General features: G+C 43.4%; 1 protein-coding gene across 1 annotated transcript in view; it reads left to right on the forward strand.

Moving 5' to 3' along the window:
• The window catches only part of POLQ (DNA polymerase theta), a gene marked incomplete at its 3' end in the record, with an annotated part of 55,037 nt that extends 37,008 nt beyond the window's left edge, over nt 1-18,029 (forward strand). The window contains exons 21-30 of the mRNA XM_084264767.1: nt 1,263-1,400; nt 2,827-3,001; nt 3,275-3,410; nt 7,106-7,224; nt 8,146-8,330; nt 8,678-8,789; nt 10,337-10,461; nt 11,898-12,051; nt 13,880-13,995; nt 17,916-18,029. Of these exons, the coding sequence (XP_084120893.1) occupies nt 1,263-1,400; nt 2,827-3,001; nt 3,275-3,410; nt 7,106-7,224; nt 8,146-8,330; nt 8,678-8,789; nt 10,337-10,461; nt 11,898-12,051; nt 13,880-13,995; nt 17,916-18,029 (1,374 nt within the window). The remainder of the gene's footprint in view (nt 1-1,262; nt 1,401-2,826; nt 3,002-3,274; nt 3,411-7,105; nt 7,225-8,145; nt 8,331-8,677; nt 8,790-10,336; nt 10,462-11,897; nt 12,052-13,879; nt 13,996-17,915) is intronic.
• Between the last annotated feature and the right edge of the window lie 1,840 nt (nt 18,030-19,869).

Consider the following 19,869-nt stretch of genomic DNA (forward strand, 5'->3'; position numbering starts at 1 on the left):
TCTGAATCTAAGAAGAGCTGTACTGAGTAAGTTGCATTGTTACCAGTGTCCCTGTACAGACATGCAAGATGAGGAAAGACTGCTTTAAAAGTTTTAAATCAATACTGTCTTTTTTTAAAGAAAGTGTATGGAACTGTTAGGCTGTAAAACCTAAGAAACAGATGTCTGTATAAATTAGAAGTACTTTTATTCCTGAAGAACTTTGCTATACATATTTTTAATGTACGTTACTCACAATCACAGGAATAGATTATAATTGTGCATGCTTTCTTCCCCTTTTATTTCTTTTCTATATAATAATTTTTTGCAGAGGGGCTATACTTTATATGGAAATAGTGAAAATTTGCCAGCAGCCTCACTAAAAAGAAGTTCCACAGAAATATTCCTCCTTTGTTGCAAGTGCAGAAGTTTTTCTTGGTTACAGTAGTCTGAGAACTCCTGATTTAGCTCCAATTTCATCCTGCTTTGTGGAAGAGGGGAAGGAAAGTGGGTTGGGATTTTTTTTTCTGAAATGCTGTTCTCTGAATTACAGAGGCTTGTTTCCTGTGTGGAAATTTTGATAGAAATCATGTAAAGTATCCTGTATAAGTCTGTAAAGCTTTAGCTTTCTAATTTTGTGTCGGTAAAACTTGTGCTACAAAAATCTGAGGATAAAAGCTTCTGTTCCCTTCTGCCAGCTGTGAAGTGAAACACAATAGCTGCTAAATGGTGTATAATGCTACACAGAAACATAGAATGAAAAATGAAGAGCTGTGCTCTGACTGTCAACACATGAGCATATAATGAATTTTTCAGTTCTTGACATATTTTTAGAAAAACTAATATTCTGGCTGTTCTGGAAAAGGTATTTGTGACCTCCCCCTGTGACATTCAGTTGCTCTGAAACCTGCTTCCTGCTAACACTTTTTTTTTCCCCCTCATCAATGTTCTTCCCACTTCTAGGCATCTTAACTCCACATTTTATTACAGTTGACTGTCAGCAGTAACCTCACTTATTGGATGGAGTTAATTACCTTTTCTAAAAACATACCTCTGAACTCAAACTTACAGTGCTCAGAAAATGAGATTTTAGATTGCAATTTGTAGTTAATTAAAATGAGGAGGAATGACTTTGATAGCTGAGATCTTTAATCAGCTTTTTAATTACCTGAAGCATTCCTACTATCCTTTAGTTGGAACAAGCTGTTTAAGTGCTCAGTTGCTTTATGTTTTCTCCTGAGAGTAGCGTGCAGAAACTAATTTGAAATGCTGGCCTCTTCCAGGTTTTGTTCCTGGAGCTGAAGTTGCCACAATATGGAGATGTGAAAGTTCAAGGGAACAAGAAGACTCTGGGTTACACCAGAAGAACAACTGCAAAAGGAAACCGTGTGAGGCTGAGCAAGCAGTTCAGTACAACCAAGGTATGGTAAAGTCTGTGTTTCTAGTTAATGGGAATGTTTCTAGTCTGAAAGCGACTGTGCAAATAACTCCTCTTACTTCACACATCTGCTGCTTGGATACATTGGAGTTGCATATGCTGACCTAAATGAAAGTGAATTTTACCTGCCTTTCTGCTTCTCCAGTTGTCACTGGAAATTCAAACTGGATTCTGCCTTCTCTGTTAATGGAGTTATTAACTCCTCCTACACTCCTGAGGCCTGAGTGTAGTGAGGACATGGCTATAAATAGCAGGCTTCAATAAGAATAAATTGGGCAGAATTTGATTTCCCAAACCACGTGCAAGACCAAAATATCACAGTAATTTTGTAAAGCAAATAGTAGAAGAATTTTTCAACATCAGCTTGAAAGCTACTTAAATAACATGGTGATTAAAGACAATATTTTCCCTGCCTGGTACTACCATATCTGTATTTTGTGCTTGAGGGGAATTTGTCTTCAGAATGGCCCATCTGATGGCTTATCAAATTTAGCATATCAAAAGCTTGTATAAATGTGAAGGCTATTGACATTCTTGCCAGTTGATAAATATTGTGGAGCTGTATTAATACCAACTGCTGCAGGCTAATGGGTGCTCTTGCCAGGCAAGTGATATTAGCAGATATATATGTTCCTTGTTTTCAGGACTCATTAATCTGTGTTGTTTTCTTAGTTTTCCCTTGTTCAGTGTAGTCAGTGCTTGTAAGACAGGTATTGATTTCCAAAACTCAGGTGGCAGTGAAGAAGTGAGTGCTGCGCCGATGGCAGAGCAGAGAGCGAGAAGCAAAGTGAGGATTTCCTCCCGTTGTGTTGAGGAGGGATGAGGCTGCAGCTGCCGGCTACATACAACAAAAAATGTTTTGAGAAATGTTTGCATGCCACTGTTTTTGGAAATTTTTGTTCCCTTCATATTTCTGATTTAACTGAAAGGATTTGATTGCTAGTCATCAGCTTTGTACTTCAAGGAGCATGGTCAAGGGCTTCATTTTATGTGTTCCTAGAGAATGGATAGGAGAGAGCAGGGAGAAAAATGTTTGAGAAGATGGAGGAAGAACATTAACGCTGGGCAAGAGGAGACGACGTAGGGGACCTATGGCAAGTTTTGCTTTATTTGATCGTTTCAGGTGGTTTATTGATTGGTGCAGATCAATAGTGGTGATGAGGATGCAAAAGTCCAGAAAAGCGATTTTCTTTTTTGTGTGTCATAAAACTGCTGCTGTGTCTCCTGGAGCTTTGATTGCCCAGGTGTAGGTGGTATAAGTGGAGGGGATATCCATTTTATTTCAAGGCAGTGACACTGGAAACTCACTGTGGGTGGAGGAGACACTTTTTTCCTGCAGAACTGCAAAAACTTTACTTACAAAGCTTTCAAGGCAGTTAATTATAATTGTGCCCTTTTCTTCCCACAAGGATGTTTTGGAGAAATTAAAGACACTTCACCCGTTGCCAGGGCTGATATTGGAATGGAGGAGGATCAACAATGCCATTACTAAAGTGGTGTTTCCACTACAGAGGGAAAAGCGATTGAATTCAGCACTGGGAATGGAAAGGATACATCCAGTATCACAGACTCACACAGCTACAGGTAAAGAAACATGTGTGAAATCCTCACTTCTTAACTGCTTTTTTGTGTGTGTGTGTGTTCTGTGGGGAGAAGGTAGGAAAACAAGCCCATGCTCTGTTTCAACCAAATGAAAATGCTGAAATATTTTTTCACCTGAATCTGCCCTAAAAGTCTAGATGTGTTAAAATAGCTTTTGAGTTCACAGAGCAGTATTTTTCATTTCTTGCACCTATTAGCATGTAAGTGAGACTCCTTTTGTACCCTTATTTAGTTCTGCATTGCCTTCCTTCTCAGGTCGAGTAACCTTCACAGAACCAAATATCCAGAATGTGCCAAGAGATTTTGAGATCGAAATGCCAACTGTGGTTGCAGAGAGCCCACCCTCCCAAGCCCATGGAAATATCAATTCTCGTGCTGTTTCTGGGGGCAGGTAGGGGGATCTTGATAAAGCTGCTACCCACTCTTCTGATCTTAGTGCGGTCGAGTTGTCAAATTTCTCTTTTCTGACTTCACCTGTGGCTGCTGTCACATCAGTTTGACTTGTTACTCAATGTTTCTCTTATAGCTTCAGGGGAACACGTACCTAAAAATCAGTGACACATGAAAGACCTAATAGTAACTAACAGCATGTGGCTCCATGTAGCCACTTCCTTTTTGAAATTCTTTATGAAACCCTACAGAGAGATGAGCATCATGCTTCCAACTGTTGGATGAAAAGCCCGAGTGTGAGAAGTAACTGAACTGAAGTTAGGATCTGGTTTGACTTTCTAACACCTCCTCTGAAAGAGGACGGTATATTGTGGAAGAAGTAGAAGAAAGTTCACGTGTTTTATGCTGTGCAGCTCCCTGTGTAAGGGAACAGAAGTGAATATATTTTTAATTCTTTGTTAACAATTTAATTTGTGATAACGGTCATAGAATCATTGAAGTTGGAAAAGACCTTTAAGATCACAGAATTCAACCATTATCCCTACACCATTCTCATGTACCTGTTTTTTAAACACCCCCAAGGACAGTGACTCCAGCACCTCCTTGGGCAGCCTGTTCCAATGCTTTACCACTCTTTTGGTGAAGCAATTTTCCCTAACATCAATCTGACCACCCCTGGTGCAACTTGAGACCATTTCCTCTTGTGCTATTGCTAGTCGCTACAGAGAAGAGGCCAACCTCTCTACAACCTCCTTTCAGGTATCTGTAGAGCACGATAAGGTCTCCCCTCAGCCTCTTCTTCTCCAGGCTGAACAGCCCCAGCTCCCTCAGCCTCTCCTCATAAGACCTGTTCTCCAGACCCCTAATCAGCCTAGTTGCCCTTCTCTCCAGCACCCCAATGTCCTTCCTATACTGTGGTGCTCAAAGCTGCACACAGTACTTGAGATGTGGTCTCACCAGTGCTGAATACCAGGTATGGCTACCTGTGTTACCTGTCCTAGGGAGCCTGCTTTGGCAGGGGGGTTGGACTTGGTGATCTCTGGACTTCCCTTCAAGCTCCTACAATTCTGTGAATACAAGATCACCTCCCTGGCCCTGCTGGTCACACTGTTCCTGATACAGGCCAGGATGCTGTTGGCCTTCTTGGCCATCTGGGCACACCAATGGCTGATGTTCAGCTGGATGTCAATCAACACCCCCAGGTCCCTCTCTGCTGGGCAGCTTTCCAGCCACTCTTCTCCAAGCCTGTAGCACTGCCGGCGGTCGTTGTGGCTGACGTGCAGGACCTGGCACTTGACCTTGTTGAAACTCATACTGTTGGCTTGGGCCCATTGATTGAGCCTGTCTAGGTCCCTCTGCAGAGCCTCCCTACCCTCAAGCAGATCCACTCCTCCACCCAGCTTAGTGTCTGCAAACTTACTAAGAGTGCGCTCTATCCCCTCGTCCAAATCACCAGTAAAGGTGTTCAATAGGAGTGGCCCCAGCACTGAGCCCTGGGAAACACCACTCGTGACTGGATTTAACTCCAATTAACACAACTCTTTGGACCCAGCCATCCAGCCAGGTTTTTAACCAGCAAAGTGTATGCACATCCAAGCCACGAGCAGCCAGCTTCTCTGACATAGCTTCCCACAGCATTGTCTTAAAGGCCCTAGTAAAGTCAAGGTAGACAACATCCACAGCCCTTCCCTCTTCCAATACGCAGGTCACCCTGTCACAGAAGGAGATCAGGAAATGATCCTGCAAATGGTGCCAGGAAGCAGAAGAAGATGTATAATTCTGTGTTCTGTTAAGCAAATGCCCTATTTTGACAGTGTTACATGCCAGTACCTAAACAGTTGTGTGGAAGTCTAGTGAAATATCAAGATGGGTCTTTCAGCAGCTAGCTCATGAGCACGGGGAGACTTTAACTTGGTGGTGGTTTTCTGTCCTTTCAGTTTCTCTTTTCATTCAGGTTCTTGTCCCACATGTGTCACCTAAGTGAGTTTCATAATCTTTTTTCCCATAGCATGATGTAAGAACTTTCAGAAGTTTTTTGGACCTTCTGTCTTTTTCATACCAGAATGTATCTAACAACCTTGTGTGCCAAATAGGTTATGGGAAGAGAGCCCAGGAATAGCAGGATTGCGTCCATCTCTGTTCAGGAAAAGAACCAGGCCTAGCCATGGAGGCAAAAATGTCATTCTGAGACATAGCTCTGGCAGTGCTCAGGCTTGCAGCAGCCTTGCAGGTTGGCTAGAGAGTGGGCTGGGCTTTGAGAGTCTTCCCTGTAGAGAAGCAGCCCATGAAAGGAACAGAGTGCTTGCTGAACTTGGAGAGAGGTCAGCTTCTCAGGCTAATCTTTAAGACCACGTTCCTCAGTTACGCAGCCACTGTGTTGTGAAGATGGGCAGTCCTAAAGGCACAGAAATGACTGCTGGCACAAAACAAACTGTCATGCAGGCTGGTAGGTCTTCCAAACTTTGGTCAAAACTGTCTTTCACTAATTGCTTTTACTTTTCCTTTCTCTATTGTAAGAAGCTTCTGACTGAAGGAGCATAACTGAATTACATCATGTTACAAAGCCCTTACTCACTTGATCAAATTGGGGCGTTCTGCTGGACAGCGTGGTTCTCTACGTTTTCATACGTTGCCCCTCACCTTTATTTCTTATGAAAATTTATTGCTGTGATCTTTGTGCTATTGTTCATCTCCCTGATCCCTACCATCCCTGAAATGACAGGGTATAAGAACAGAGCGTGCACAAGGGAAGAGAGCATGATGTCTCTTCTGTGCCTTTGCTTTGCTGAAACTGGTCTTGAGCTCAGAGATGCCTTGTCATTCTGATAAAGATGTTGCTCAGATCCCTGACCCAAACGTCAAGGACTTTATAAAGGCCTTTTAATTCCCAGTGAAGAACTCGACAGACTGACTGGTGGACTGGTGCTGGTGAGAATAGCAGGTGTGAATGGTGTCACAGCTGTGCATTGCTCAGTGGGTGCACTCATGGATGCTGTTCCACCCACAGCTTCAAGGTACTTGATAGGGCAAGAGAACTAAGCAAGCCCTGAGAGACTGCAGAGCACCTGGTGCTCCTATAAACTTGCAGCCTTCTGGAAAAATAAGTGGTTTCTTTGAGGCAATTTTTTGCTCAGCCTGTAGAGAGGAAATGTGCAGTGATTTGTGAGCATGTCTTCTGCAACTTCTGCTCTGCTTTTGCAGGCTTACTTTGTGTGTGTGTGTGCAGGCATGCAGAGTCATGAGGCTGATGTGAGGGGAACTCTTTTCTGTCTGTACTAGGCAAGGGCTGGTGTAGGCATTCTGCATGTAAGAATGATGTTGACAGAAGACTTGGTATTTAAGGTGGGGTGTTGGATTTTTAGGATTCCTATAGGATTTCTTTGCTATCTTCCTGGAATACACCCATCACAGATCTAGAGCCTTTCATCTTACCTGTTTTGAAGTGGAATTATCCAATTTCTGGACTAAATTCTAAATGTTCTAGGAAGATTTATCTCTAAATCTGTTCAGTCAATAAATACCTTCAGGTGTACATGTGGCCTCTGTCCAATTCCCCCATGGTCAAATTGAGGTATGCATTGTCCAAAAGAGTAGAATTGTCTCACTTGTTTTCACCGACTCTTTGTGGCAAAAACGATTATGCATCTTTAAGTGTTTTAGAAATTGGTGAAGGACATTCATTCTTTGTCTCTACAGATGTAGAAGGCGTTCCAGAATTTTGCCTAATGGTGTAAAGCTTCAGGCTGAAGACAGACCTGAAGAAAGAGGAATGCCATTTTCTGTTAGCATGAGGCATGCTTTTGTTCCCTTCCCAGGTAATGCCCAGATCCTGCTCTCTGCCAGCTAATTGTTAAGAACTGTATGAGAACAAAATTGTTAAGAATTATATAAGAACAAAATATTTCAGAGCTAATGGAGTTAAGAACTGATGAGAGTCTATATCTGAGTGAGCAGCCTACTTGGAAAACTAACGCAGTAGTTAACATGCCCTCAAAATTATTCACAGGACTGCAAAGGAAGAGTGTTTCAACTGGGGAAAGTATTCAGATGTTCACACCTAAATTTCCTCTTTAGGAATACATTTTTTTTTTTAAAGAGCTATACTTAGACAGCTCTTAATACACAAATTGTACTCTATCTAGTGTTCTTTCTAGCCAAGTATCAGTTCTCACATTGCCTGCCCTGCTCAGCACAAGTGTGCTGCTCCCATCTCTGTGCCGATCATCCCTACGAGGTGCTAGACATCTACAAAGACAGCTGGACAGACTCTCCTCTCTGTATTTTTGGTGGATTTTTAGATGTAGTGGCTGGGTGGAAAGCAGGCAAGCCTGGGGACTGGGGAAACGGCAAAAATTTGTCTGATTTAAATTCTGCTGTTTATTGGCACAACTTCTAGCAGTTGCAGAAGTAACCCCTAAAGGTTATTTGTAAGAAAATGGTGACTAGTTGCATAGAAATGGCACTGAGAAAGCACTTAGAGCAGAAGGTGGAAGGACAGACAGCTGCAGTCCTTCCTGCTGAGGTTATTCCTCTTAGGCTACCCCAGGTGAGTGAGGGGGAAGTTCTGTGGTTTAGTAGCGTGTGCTGTATCCTCTTTGCACTGGTACCACCCAGCTGTAAGTGCCAAGTCCAGGCGACTCAGGCCTTCAATTTCTCAGGGAATGGAGGCTCATGTGGCTGGAATGTTCTTGGAGTAATTGATGAAATAATGATTTCCACTACTGTCTTGACTTCAGGTGGCTTAATCTTGGCTGCTGATTACTCTCAGCTTGAACTGAGGATCCTTGCTCATTTGTCTTGTGACTGTCGGCTCATTCAAGCCTTGAATGGGGGTACTGATATCTTTAAGAGCATTGCAGCAGAATGGAAAATGATTGATCCCCAAGCTGTTGGAGACAGGACCAGACAGCAAGCTAAACAGGTAACTTTTAGGAGAAAGATTCAGCAGCAGCTTTCTGTCAGAAAGGGTCAATGCTCAAAACACCAGGAAATCACAATAGTTTGGCTTCTCCTTGGGTTCAGCCATGATTGTTCAGTAGTTGCTTTGTGAGTCTTCCCACTCTCAGCACCTTTCAGTTGGAGCTGTCTGGGTTTTGTGGGATGAGGTTGGAGAAAAGCAGCATGAATGGCTTGGACTCAGGGCCAGTCTGTCTTCTGAAATGATTGCCCTTGTTCCCATACACTTCAGTGAATCACATTCTGTTTTGGCTCTGCTTTCTCTGCATGGTTCACCATACGGCTGTGGGTCTTCACACTGTCCTCTGGCAGATTTGCTATGGAATCATCTATGGAATAGGAGCGAAATCTTTGGGCGAGCAGATGGGGATTGATGAAAACGAAGCTGCCAATTACATTGAATCCTTCAAATCAAGATACACAGGTTTGGATATGGCTGTTTGGGAGCTGTGTGGTGGTGGTATTTTTAATCCCTTTTCTCTGTGTCTTCTCAAATCCTAAATTTGTCTCAGTTCTATACTACTGCTATCTCTTTTGGAAAAGTATTTAATTTTTTTAAGTCCACTGCATGAACACAACAGTTGGATACTTCAAAATGTTTTACTTTACACTCTGGTTTTATTCATCTATAGGATCTTGTTGTTAGCTTATTACATGAATTATTTTGGTGTTTTTTAAATTAACTAATAAACCCTCAAAATTAATTTTAAAGTTCTTAACTTTCAGAATAAGAAACACGCTTTTCCTTATAAGACCACACAGCTTCAAAGAATATGCAATACAACTTTAGACCATACTAAATGTAATTTTAAAATATAACCATTTTTCTCTTTTCTCTGCTTCTTTCATTGAGTTTTAAACTGGTTTGCATATAACCTTTACATTTTTATCTAGCTGCTCAGAGCATCCTGTGTTTTGCAAGGAGACATTGTTGCATTTCTAAGCAGCGTGTTAATTTTTAGGAAAGCTATAGAGAGAGTAGAGCTGCAATCAGAAAATGAATGGAGGGCAAATGGGATGGGAGACGGCTAGCTCTAATCATAAAACTTGGAAATGAGCTGGAAAATTGCGTTCTAAAAATTCAGGGTTTCTTTCTTTAGGAGACAGATGCTGAGGAATGGTGTCCTTTAAGAGTCTGTTTAGTCTCAAGTAATTTCTGGATAATGTCTCCTTTGCTTCCATTAGAAATTACTTCTGGCTTCCTCCCTCTCAGTACACAGGCATGCACACAAACTCTGTGATGTACCTTGTAGTGCAACTGCACTTCTTACAAATTTTCACTCATATGTATTACCAGGCTGACACGGTAAATGACATACCTAATGGATTAGCTAATGCTGTCACTCTTGGATCTTGAAGGGCTCCTTTTACGTTTTATGTTTTGTAAACCTTGGAAAGAAACTGCCCAAAGTTAACTTTTCCCACCTTAGTGCAGTTGTTACCTGAACTTTCAGTGAAAAGGATTCTGCCCTGTCTCACTTTTCTTTGACCTAAGTTTCTTCTTAACACTCTTGGTGGATTCACTCTTTCCCTTGCAAAGTGCAAATGGCTGAGTTTCTTTCATCCTAGTATCTGAAGTGACAGTCTGAAATCAGGCATCCTGAGGCATCAAGGGCTCAGGCTTCAGCTTTCAACTTACTCCCTGCCTACTACTTCTCTTTCCAGTGGTGGTCCAGGTCCTGACCCCTCCGTTATCAATAATGCATGTATGATCTCTGTGCCTGGGCGCTGTGCAGAATGGACTTCCTACCTCTGTCAACACAGCCAGATATCCTGACACTCTGCCCCTCTTCCACCTCAAAAGCCTTAATGGTCTTTCCAGCAGAGCTGCAGACAGGCTGAAGGAGCGATTGTCTGCCCTTGTCCACTGACTGGCTCTGGGAAATGTAAAGGATTATCTCTGTGACCCCAGTGAGAAGTCAACGTGGAATATCAGCTGCATAAGGGAAAACTTTATCTTTCCTTTCACAGGGATTCAGAAATTCTTGAGGGAAACAGTGAGCAGCTGCAGGAGAGATGGGTTTGTGCAGACCATCCTGGGAAGACGGAGATACCTGCCAGCTATCAAAGACGCAAACCCCTACAGTAAAGCTCATGTATGTTGAGTGCAGTACCTTTATTTTTTTCATAAATTTCTTTTTAAAGTATTACATTTCTTTGCATATCCATATCTGCAGTTCTACAGGGTCTGTGAGCCATCTTGGTCATGACCTTCCACTTCCTGCTTAGTTCATTGTTTCCTCATTGTTCTCTGAATAACAGAGCTTTTGTCATGGTCTGCTTGACGTAAGTCTTGTATGACTGGGTGTGCAGCTGTCATCACTGTGCTAACCTCACTTTGGAACTCCCACGTTGGAACCAGAGTGAGTAATTTATTGAAATAAGTGGACATGATTTTAAAAAGCCTCCACACAGTGATGTGCTTTAACTCTTCAGGCTGAGTTGCTCCCACTCAGCAGTCTTTGTATGTTATATGCTGTCAGTGCTTGAACAAGAAAGAACATTTAAGTCCTATATTTTTGGGTATTAGTTCCTTTTTTTATTTCCCCTCAAAGGAAAATTGCTCTAACTTGTTAGATAAATATTTTACTTTATATACACCTGTGCACTGGCATTATCTTTTTTCCCCAAGGTCATTTCAGACAGATGTGTCACAGTTTCTACTTCAGTAAGAGTGGATTGACTCCCTGGGGACATGTTGGTGCGTTTCTCTGGGGAGGAAGCATTATGTGTCTCAGTAGGAAGCTGGATCAGGTTGTGTGGAATGAAAGGCTGGAGTGGAAGAGGGAGGAAGTGGGGGAGTTTGTACTCCAGGGAGTTGGAAAGGAAACAAGGGAGTCTTTCAAAAAACTTTTGAGATGATTTGACTATTGAATCTGAAGGATATTTCAGCATGAAGCTTTGTAGATGCACCTTCTGTTCACCTTTGATTTATTCTTTAAAATCATATTAAAGACCAGTTACTGAATTATCTTCACTTTCATTTCAACCTCCTTACCACTTTTTGCACGTTTCAGCTCTAATCAAAGAGAGAAGAACCTCTGAATACAGTTTTCTCAGCTCAGGAGGGGATTATAGAGAGGTCTGGTGCGTTTTTTTTCACAGCTGTAATGCTCTTGCAGTCAGCGTTCACTGCAAAGACCAGATTTTTAGCCCATGAAGCCTGGCTTCTTGCCTTTGTTAATCCATTCCTGATGGTTTTGAAGACAGGCAGAACTGTGAGACTTTTTTTCTCCGTGTGAAACTGTTACCAAGGGGATATGCATCTTCCTCTTGTGACTCTTGCAGCTTATTGCCCTTGATATTAATTAATTTTAAATTTGTGGAAATCCTGCTTTTCTCAGTTACCTGGAGAAACTTTGTGTCTGAAGCCATAGTAGACGTTCTCTTTCAGGCAGATACAATGAACTTTTAATTTGGAGATTTTACTATGCCTGTATTTGGCCATGTATTTATTACTTTTAATGAAGTACATGTTGCATGCTGGATTTATTTTTTGGAGCAGCTTTTGAGAACAACTATCTCTGTTTAGGCAGAGCGACAGGCTGTGAATACAACTGTTCAGGGATCTGCTGCAGACATTGTCAAAACAGCCACTGTGAACATTCAGAGACGCCTGGAAGCTTTCTCCTCTGTGGTCAAGTCCCATGGACACCTGGAGAGCTCCTTCCAGAGAGATAGCACAGGTATGCTCGTATGCTCACCTCGTCCTTGTACACTAGAGCAAAACTTTGAGTGCTACTAATTTGAAAAAAAAAAATAAAGAATTGCCTCCAAAAACGTTAGGGGCTTTGCTGCTAGGGCTGGGAGACATTTTGTTTCCTGACAGCAGTAAGTCTGTGTTTAATGGGCAAAAAAGTCCTAAGGAAGGAGGAAGGGTGTCTGCTCATTGCAGAACCTAAAGCAAATGTTGTCATCGGATCAGAATCCCCAATTTCCTCAAAGCAGACTTCACAAAGGCCAGCAGTGGGAGTTAATATGTGCTATGGCCTGTGATGCCACCACAGAATTGCTTGAAAGTAGGAAGAAGAAACTGAGCAGCAGATACTCTGGCTTCACATGCAGTGAAATGATAAGAGGGGAGCAACTTCTAGTTACAAAAATACTTTTTTCTTTTTTTTGGTGTGTGTTAGAATAAAGTCTGGAATCTGTTGACTGGAATTGGATGTACAGAGGCTCCATGAGAGCATTATATGAAGCACTTATGAGCATAAATTTCTTCTGGCTGCAGATAGCAAGGCTGTGCTGGGATACTCATTCCCAGAGGAGTGCTACGAAGCCTTTTTTTAGCATCATGTAGACAGTGTTTTGTTCATCACTCATATATTTTTAGAAAGACAACTTAAGGGATGGAGTGCTACATTTCTCTGGCAGTTCTTATGCTTCAACTGAAACATGAAGCTGTCTTAATATGAAGAGTCTGATTTGTAGAACTGAGAAGGAAAACTAAATAATTAATTGCCGAACCTCTAAAAATATGTCAGGGGATTTTATTTGAGAGAGACAAGGCTCAGAGGTCTGCTAAGAGTAGAAGGCATGTGTGCAAGAGAACTTCACAGCCCTTCCAGGAGCTGCAGCTACTGGCCTTTGGCCAGTGTAATTGTAGGAAGGCAAGTGGATGAGTCTGTGACAGTTTTTCCTCCTCTGATACTGCCTGTTTCAAGAACTAGCAGGAATTATCTCTCAGCAAGTTCTAAATGCCAGTGCTGTCAGAGAGGCATCCTGCCTCACGTGGCTCCAACATCACTGCTTCAGTGTGAGGCTTGTGTGAAGAGCTGATGATGCTGCGAAACCCTTCCTGTGGATGTGAGCGGGAGCCCTCCTGTTAGCTAACCTGAGAAATAAATAACTTTTCAGTCTCTGTGTGTGAGGTGGTGTTTGTTTGGCTTTTTTAAAAAAAGCTTTTGCCATGGAACGGTTTGTTCTGTTATATTGTTGTCAGGCAAGGCCTGCCAGGATCCTGGTTTTGTCAGCTGCTTGCTTGTTTATTCACAAACTGCTCTTTTTTCTCTTAACCCCCCCCCCCTTTTTTTTTTTGTAATCAGAAGTAGTAGCTCCAGTTTCAGATAACGGCATTTGGGAGGAAGCCTGCTGCCTTTTTATACTAGCCCTTAAAATGCTTTTGGAAGAAAAGCAGAATCCTAATTCATTGCCAGAGAGAACACTCAACCAACTTCTGATTAAACTTGACATGATTTTGTTTAAAATTTACTTTTAAAACAGATGGTTCAGGAGACGCGACTGTCTCTTGTTTCTGTTCTGATTCATATCTTTATAATGTAAGGCTGAAATGTTTATATCTAACATGCTTTTCATTAACATTTTTCCCTCAGTAGCTGTACAAATATTGATAGAATAGTAATGTTTTCTGGTTCTATCTGTAGGCATGGGTTGTCTCATTTTAAAGTTCCTCAATGTTCTCCTCAACATTCGGAACGTGTGAGGGTTTTTTAGTTACAGGAAACAGGCCTTTACGTGTGTGTGTCTAACCAACTCTGGCCTTCACCTCTGTAGGAAGGATTTCGAGGAGGAGCAGCAGAGGGATGTTACGTCCCATCAGCGGAGGTTTCTTCATCCTCCAACTCCATGATGAGCTCCTCTATGAAGTTGCAGAGGATGATGTCATCCAGGTACAGCCGAGCAGTTACTTTTTCAGCTGTCTACTACATGATGATGTTTCAAATGTGCCTTCATTCTTAGGGGCTCAGGTTCTATTCCCAGGATCCTCTCTTGCTCGGTGAAGACAATGCTAAATTGCATGAAGAAGGATGGTTATCTTCTTGACTCCTTTATCTTCAGACCCAGGTTCATTTTTCCAATGTGTACTTTGCAGCTTATAGGAGCTGTTGGTACAACTTCTGTGCGAGATTGGATGAGTGAAGCAGCTTTATACTGTTGACAGGTCTAGGGGGAAATTTTCCCTCATTAGGAGGTGGTTTTGCCTAGCTGTTTCTAACTGTGACTTCTGATGCCTCACTTGGAATGTGTATTGTTAAGGCTGTGGTCTGTGCGCTCAGGGTAGGGAAAGGGTTTCTTGCTTTTCGTACTTGTTTCCTCGCTCCCTGCCTGCCTGTCTTTCTGGTAGGAGCCTTACAGTGCTGGTTTGCAGCATAGTAGAAAACCTTGTGCATAAGAAACGTGCCTGAGACACATTTACAAGACACAAGTCTATAAGCAATGTGCTGTGTGGACTTAAGGTACCTGCCATGTGCTTATGTGTATCTGTGTGGGCTCTTCCACCGCGGAGGTGCTCCTGTGCCTGGGCGCTGTGATGTCTGGGCAGCAGCTTTCAGCAGCAGGCGTTCTGGCCCGATCAGCAGCTCGCTGCCTTCCCAAGCCCTGAGCACAAAGGCAGGAAGGCTTCCAGGGTGTGCTTCCATAGCTTGGGGGTGGCTTTCTCCCTCTTCTGTTCTGTGCGTACACAGCTATAAAGATAAAATGCCATTTCCTCATGGCAAGCAGTAACTCCTAGCGTGAGAGAGCTTTCAGCAGTAGTGACTCAGTGGCCTGAGCATTTTCTTTTTTAAAAATATTTCATTAAGAACAAAAGGCTTAATATTTTTCTCTTGAATCTCAGCTCAAACTTCTGTTCGTTTTGCCAGCTCTCTTCAGACATCTGCTGCTTCAACCCAGTCCGGCTGTTTTAGTGATGAAAAAGCTTCTAATTTTCTTTCTGCAGAAAAATGAAATTTCCTGAGTATGGGCTTTTACATTTTTAGATAATGACTCCAAGTTATCATGGTCTCCCCAGAAGAACTGAGGCCAAGTGAGTGGATTTGCTTATTATTTATTGCATTATATATTTTTTTTTCATTAACAGCCTCAAATTCAAGGGAAATTATTACTGACTTTTCTAACTGCCTTCAGATATATTTCAGACCACAGACCTTCTGGGCAGTCACTTACAACAGCATATGTACACAAGACATGTTTCCTAGGCTCAGGCTTGCCTTGTGTGTGCCAGATTTTCTTGTTTTTCAAGTACTTCTGTCTAGCTGAGACCACCGGGTACTTCTTACCCCTTTAATTGTTTTTAGGGTGGAGAAGGATTTTTTTTTTTGTGATAATATTGCCTGCTGTCCTTGCAGATGCACTGTTGGAATTGTCCTACAGTGGAAAGATCTGGGTTGGAAAGAATCTCTTGAAGTCTTGACCTCTAAAGCCCCCACTCAAAGTAGGGCCTGAATTAATCAGTCCTTTTGAACTACAATATAACTTTCAGTAAAAAAAAAGTGAGCATTTCTTGGTTTCTGTTTTGGTGAGGGTTTTTTTTTTTTTCATCTTGCTGGCACCAAAGCTTTACTATACTGTATGTCATGTATTTCTCTGCTGTAACAGTAATTTTTATTCAGACAAGTTAGTTTGGTCGCATGCTTGATGCTGCCTCTGGCTCCTTCTCAGCAGCTAAAGTGCACAAAAGAAAACTAAAAATATCTTTCCATACATCCAGGAATTTGTGTTCCAGGCAAAGTAGCCTTACAAAAGGTTTGTAAGAGACACAATGCTAGTGGTACTTCTGTTTTTATTTGCAGTCTACCAGTGAGCTAGCTTGCCTCTTTTAAAAGACCACTTGGGGTAATATCTGGGTATTTTTCTTGTGCTGAAGGTGGGAAATGCCAAGGGCATCCAGGCTTTCCCTAGTCACATGTCTCAGAAAGTCAAAGTGAAGGTAGGGAGCCTTCAGAGCTTACTATAGTGGCAAGACTGGTGATATTGCCAAAGATACTAGAAGGAGGGTTGACCTTCTACCTGTTGAGCTGATCCTGGCAATGAGGACTTGGGCAGGAATATAAAGGTATGGACTAGATTAGGGATCAAAGGATGGATGCTTTTACACTGCTTTCTTGCTCCCAGCATTATTGCATTTATGTTTTTAAGGTGGCCAGTAGTCCTCCAAGCATGTTTTAGCTGACCATTGGAAACCCTGGAAATCGTGCTGTTTGCTTGATGTACAGGGAATTTAAAACCCAAAGACCCCCAGGCCAGGACATTGCTGCATGTCCTCTCTCATCCCATCACCATCCCCAGGAACCTGACACAGGTTTTTGTGTCTCCCCTGCAGCTGCTGTTCTGGGTGCAGCAGCCCTAATTTGATGTTCCTCGTGGGTGGTGCGTGCTGGGCCTGTGACCATTCTCAGAGAATCTCCCTCTGCATGGTTCATGTGTCTTGTGAAACGCTGGGCCCCAGGCTTGATCATGGCTGGAGTGGTTTGAACAGGGCAGAAAATTGATTTGTGTCTCACACACGCAACACTTTCTACGTTCTAGAATCGCACATGCTTGCTCTCTCACCCCAGTGTGCCTTGCTGAATCCTGCTGAGTTTTTAATCTCTGATACAACCCCATTCTTTCCCTGCCTGGGCAGTGATTTTTCATCCTATCTTTGTACAGCTGATTATCGCTGTCCTGCTTCTCTACGCTGCTCCTTTGTACTCGGCTGTGCTGAACTGCATCCTATTTCAAAGCGTTTTTCTAGGTTATCAAGATCATTTTGAAATGTGGTTTGCAAGGGCGTAGGGTTTCAGAAGACAAATCTCCTCTTAGTTCTTAATGCTGTTGGAAACTCTTGTGGCTCTGATCTCCTCAAATCCCTCCTCTGTTCCCCAGTAAAAACTGTGGAGAAATTTCTGCTATGGATACCTGAGAGGGAATTACACAGACACAGGGAAGCATCAGAAAGCCAAAAACAGTCCCTATGCTGACACCGTGGACTCTGGCTGAGGAGAGGAGTCACAGCAATTTCAAAGCCTCTTTTCATTCCACTGTGGACAGGTTCATGGGAGGGGTGTGGACTGAAAGGTTTGTTCAAATAAGCAATCCAGGACAGGCTGGACTCCATGTGAGGCTTGGGGTGGGGAGGAGAGTCTTTTGATCCAGGGCAGGTATTTACAGTCAGGGAAAAACAACCCAGTCTCTTACAATTGAAAAAGTCAGTGGCAAAAGTATCTTCTGGTCCCCTAACTGTGTACTGAGAAGAGTGTTTTTCCCTGAGCACTTCTGGAGGGGGCAGCGAATGCTGGAGTTACCTCAACAAAATAATGAAGGGGAACCTGGGTGGTATTTTTAGCACCCACATCAAACGTGTTTTGCTTTCCCAGAGGTTTGTAGCTTGTGCTTGACAGCGTGCCTGTTGCGCTGAAACCAGGAGGAGGAGTCACCTGGTGTGTTTGGTTTGTGTCTTGCTTTCGGTACCCTGAAGTGTCCAGAACAGGCTCCACAGAACACTCAGAACTATGCAGCTGGGAGAAAGAGGAGACTGCAGGACTCTGCAGTGCTTAATGGAACCTTAATCTTGCCTCACTTTCAAGTGGTCTTCAACAGCGCAGAACCCGTCACAGCTCTGCGCTGCATAAAATGTTACTGGCTTTACAGGGTTTCTCCACTCATAAAGCCTGAGCAGGATGGGAGGGTTTGGTTGTGTTCCCATCAGAGCAAATAAACCCAGGAGAGGACTCTGGGTGTGCGCCCCACCCCCCCAGCTACTGAGAGAAAACCAGAGCACTGAAGTCACACACACAGCTGACGTCTTGTCTTGCCTCTTCTCTTGTAGGTGGCTCAGATTGTCAAGCATGAGATGGAAAACGCCATCAAACTCTCCGTCAAGCTGGAGGTGAAGGTGAAAATTGGGCCTAGCTGGGGAGACCTGCAGGACCTGGAGCTCTGACATGAAATGCAGCTTTCTCATGCACAGTGAGGTGGAAGGCACCGTGGACTGGGCAGGGCAAGGCCTCGCGACGGGCCCGCGCGCAGTGCGATCCTCTCCTGTGGTTTGTCCCCGGATGTCGTTGCAAGCTGCCTTCTGAAACGAGTGGTGGAAGCTGGTATGAATTCACCAAGCCAGACCCTTCACAAAGGTCAGGTGGTGCAGTGAACTATGTTTACAGAACTGTGAAATTATTAACTGCTAAAAGCACAATATTTAAATGAATTCTGTTAAAATAAGCTTGAAATTGTAATTTAAAACAAACCCCCGAAGGCTAATGAATTTATTGCATATGAAATGAGCTGGATTATTTTATTAAAACAAGGTGCAAAGATAATTTGGCAGTTCTTGTGTGCAATTGTGTCTAGAACAAAAATAAAGTCACGGTGTTTGCACTTAATGTTGAATTTTACAGGCTTCTGCTAGGATCATTTTGTACTGAATTCGGATGATGATACTCAGATGGCTTTACAGCTGGCTGGGTTTGTCACGGAGCAGCTGCATAGCGTTCACAGTGAGTGCAAGCGGGGCTGGGATGGCCTCTGGCCTTTAGGAAAGCATTTTGGTGACTGACATATTTCGTCCTACTGCTGCCTTGCAAACTGGCCTCGAGGGGGATGTTGTTTGGACTCTATTACAGTTAACACAAAATTGCCATCAACACCATTCCAACGCCACCAACACCAAGAAAGAAACTTAATTTGTTGCTTAATAAAGTTAACAGCGATTTGTATTTTTGTGAAGAAAAAAAACCCTCTCAGTCTGTCCAGCTGAAGTGACAACCTTGCTGGTGTTAGCAGTCTGGTGCATTAGAGACATGTCACTGCACGGCGGTGGGTGACCTGTGGGTCTTCATTCAGAGACCTGTCTCCTAGGGAAGCCTCACCCCCTGCTTGTTGGTAGCCTCGCTAAAGTCCTCACAGATTGCCCCCGTGCTTTGCCTCGGTGTCTTTGACTCTATCCTTGTGATCAGGCAGAAGAGTCTTCTGGGAGCTTGGGCTCACCAAGCTGGGCTGGTCCTGAGACTGATTCGGGTAACTGCCAGGATGAGACACTTCAAAAGGGCGGTCAAGGAGAGAGCTCGTGGGGCATTAACCTCTCACTATTTGGCGTTGCTTTCCTCACTGAGACCTGGTCTGGCTAAACCTCATGTCACATGATTTCGTTTCCCTTCCAGATGGGTGCGGTGGTTCTACAAGTCCAGCTGTTTTTGTTAACTTCATACAATGCCTGACCTGGAATTGTGCTATTTTGATTATGTAGCTGTACAAGAAAGGGAGGACAGGTGCCTCCCTTCATCATCTTTGTACCTCCACTCTGTCATGCCTTGCGCAGTCCCTCCCTAATGTAAGCGATCTCCATCTTTCCATTCTTGCCTCCCGTGAGAAATCTTCAAGCCCCTAATTATCTTCTCACTTCTGAACTGGTGCTGGATCCTTTTCAAGAGGCCTGCTTTTGAAGCTGCCTTGGTAGCCTGATCTGAGAGGATGCACGCTTGTCTTTCAGCAGCCTGATAGCGTGCTTGAGCTTGTTAACTTCAGATGTGGCGCTTTTGGCGTGGCTGTTACCCTGACATGAGAGGCACCTGGCACCCAGGTTTCAGGAACATGGTGAGTTTTAAAAAGATGTTAATGGGCCTGCGTACAAGAGGCCGCATCCTGGGCTCTGATCCACCGCCTGCCTGTCATGTGGCAAAACAGGCAGGTGGTGTCAAGTCAAAGCCCCAGGCGAGGTTGCCTTGACTGCCCTTCTCAGTGCTGACTCGGCCTCTCGCCTGTTCCATGTTTCACTTTACATGGAG

The sequence above is a fragment of the Gallinula chloropus genome, assembly GCF_964237585.1.
Source record: "Gallinula chloropus genome assembly, chromosome: 1".
Lineage (NCBI taxonomy): Eukaryota > Metazoa > Chordata > Aves > Gruiformes > Rallidae > Gallinula > Gallinula chloropus.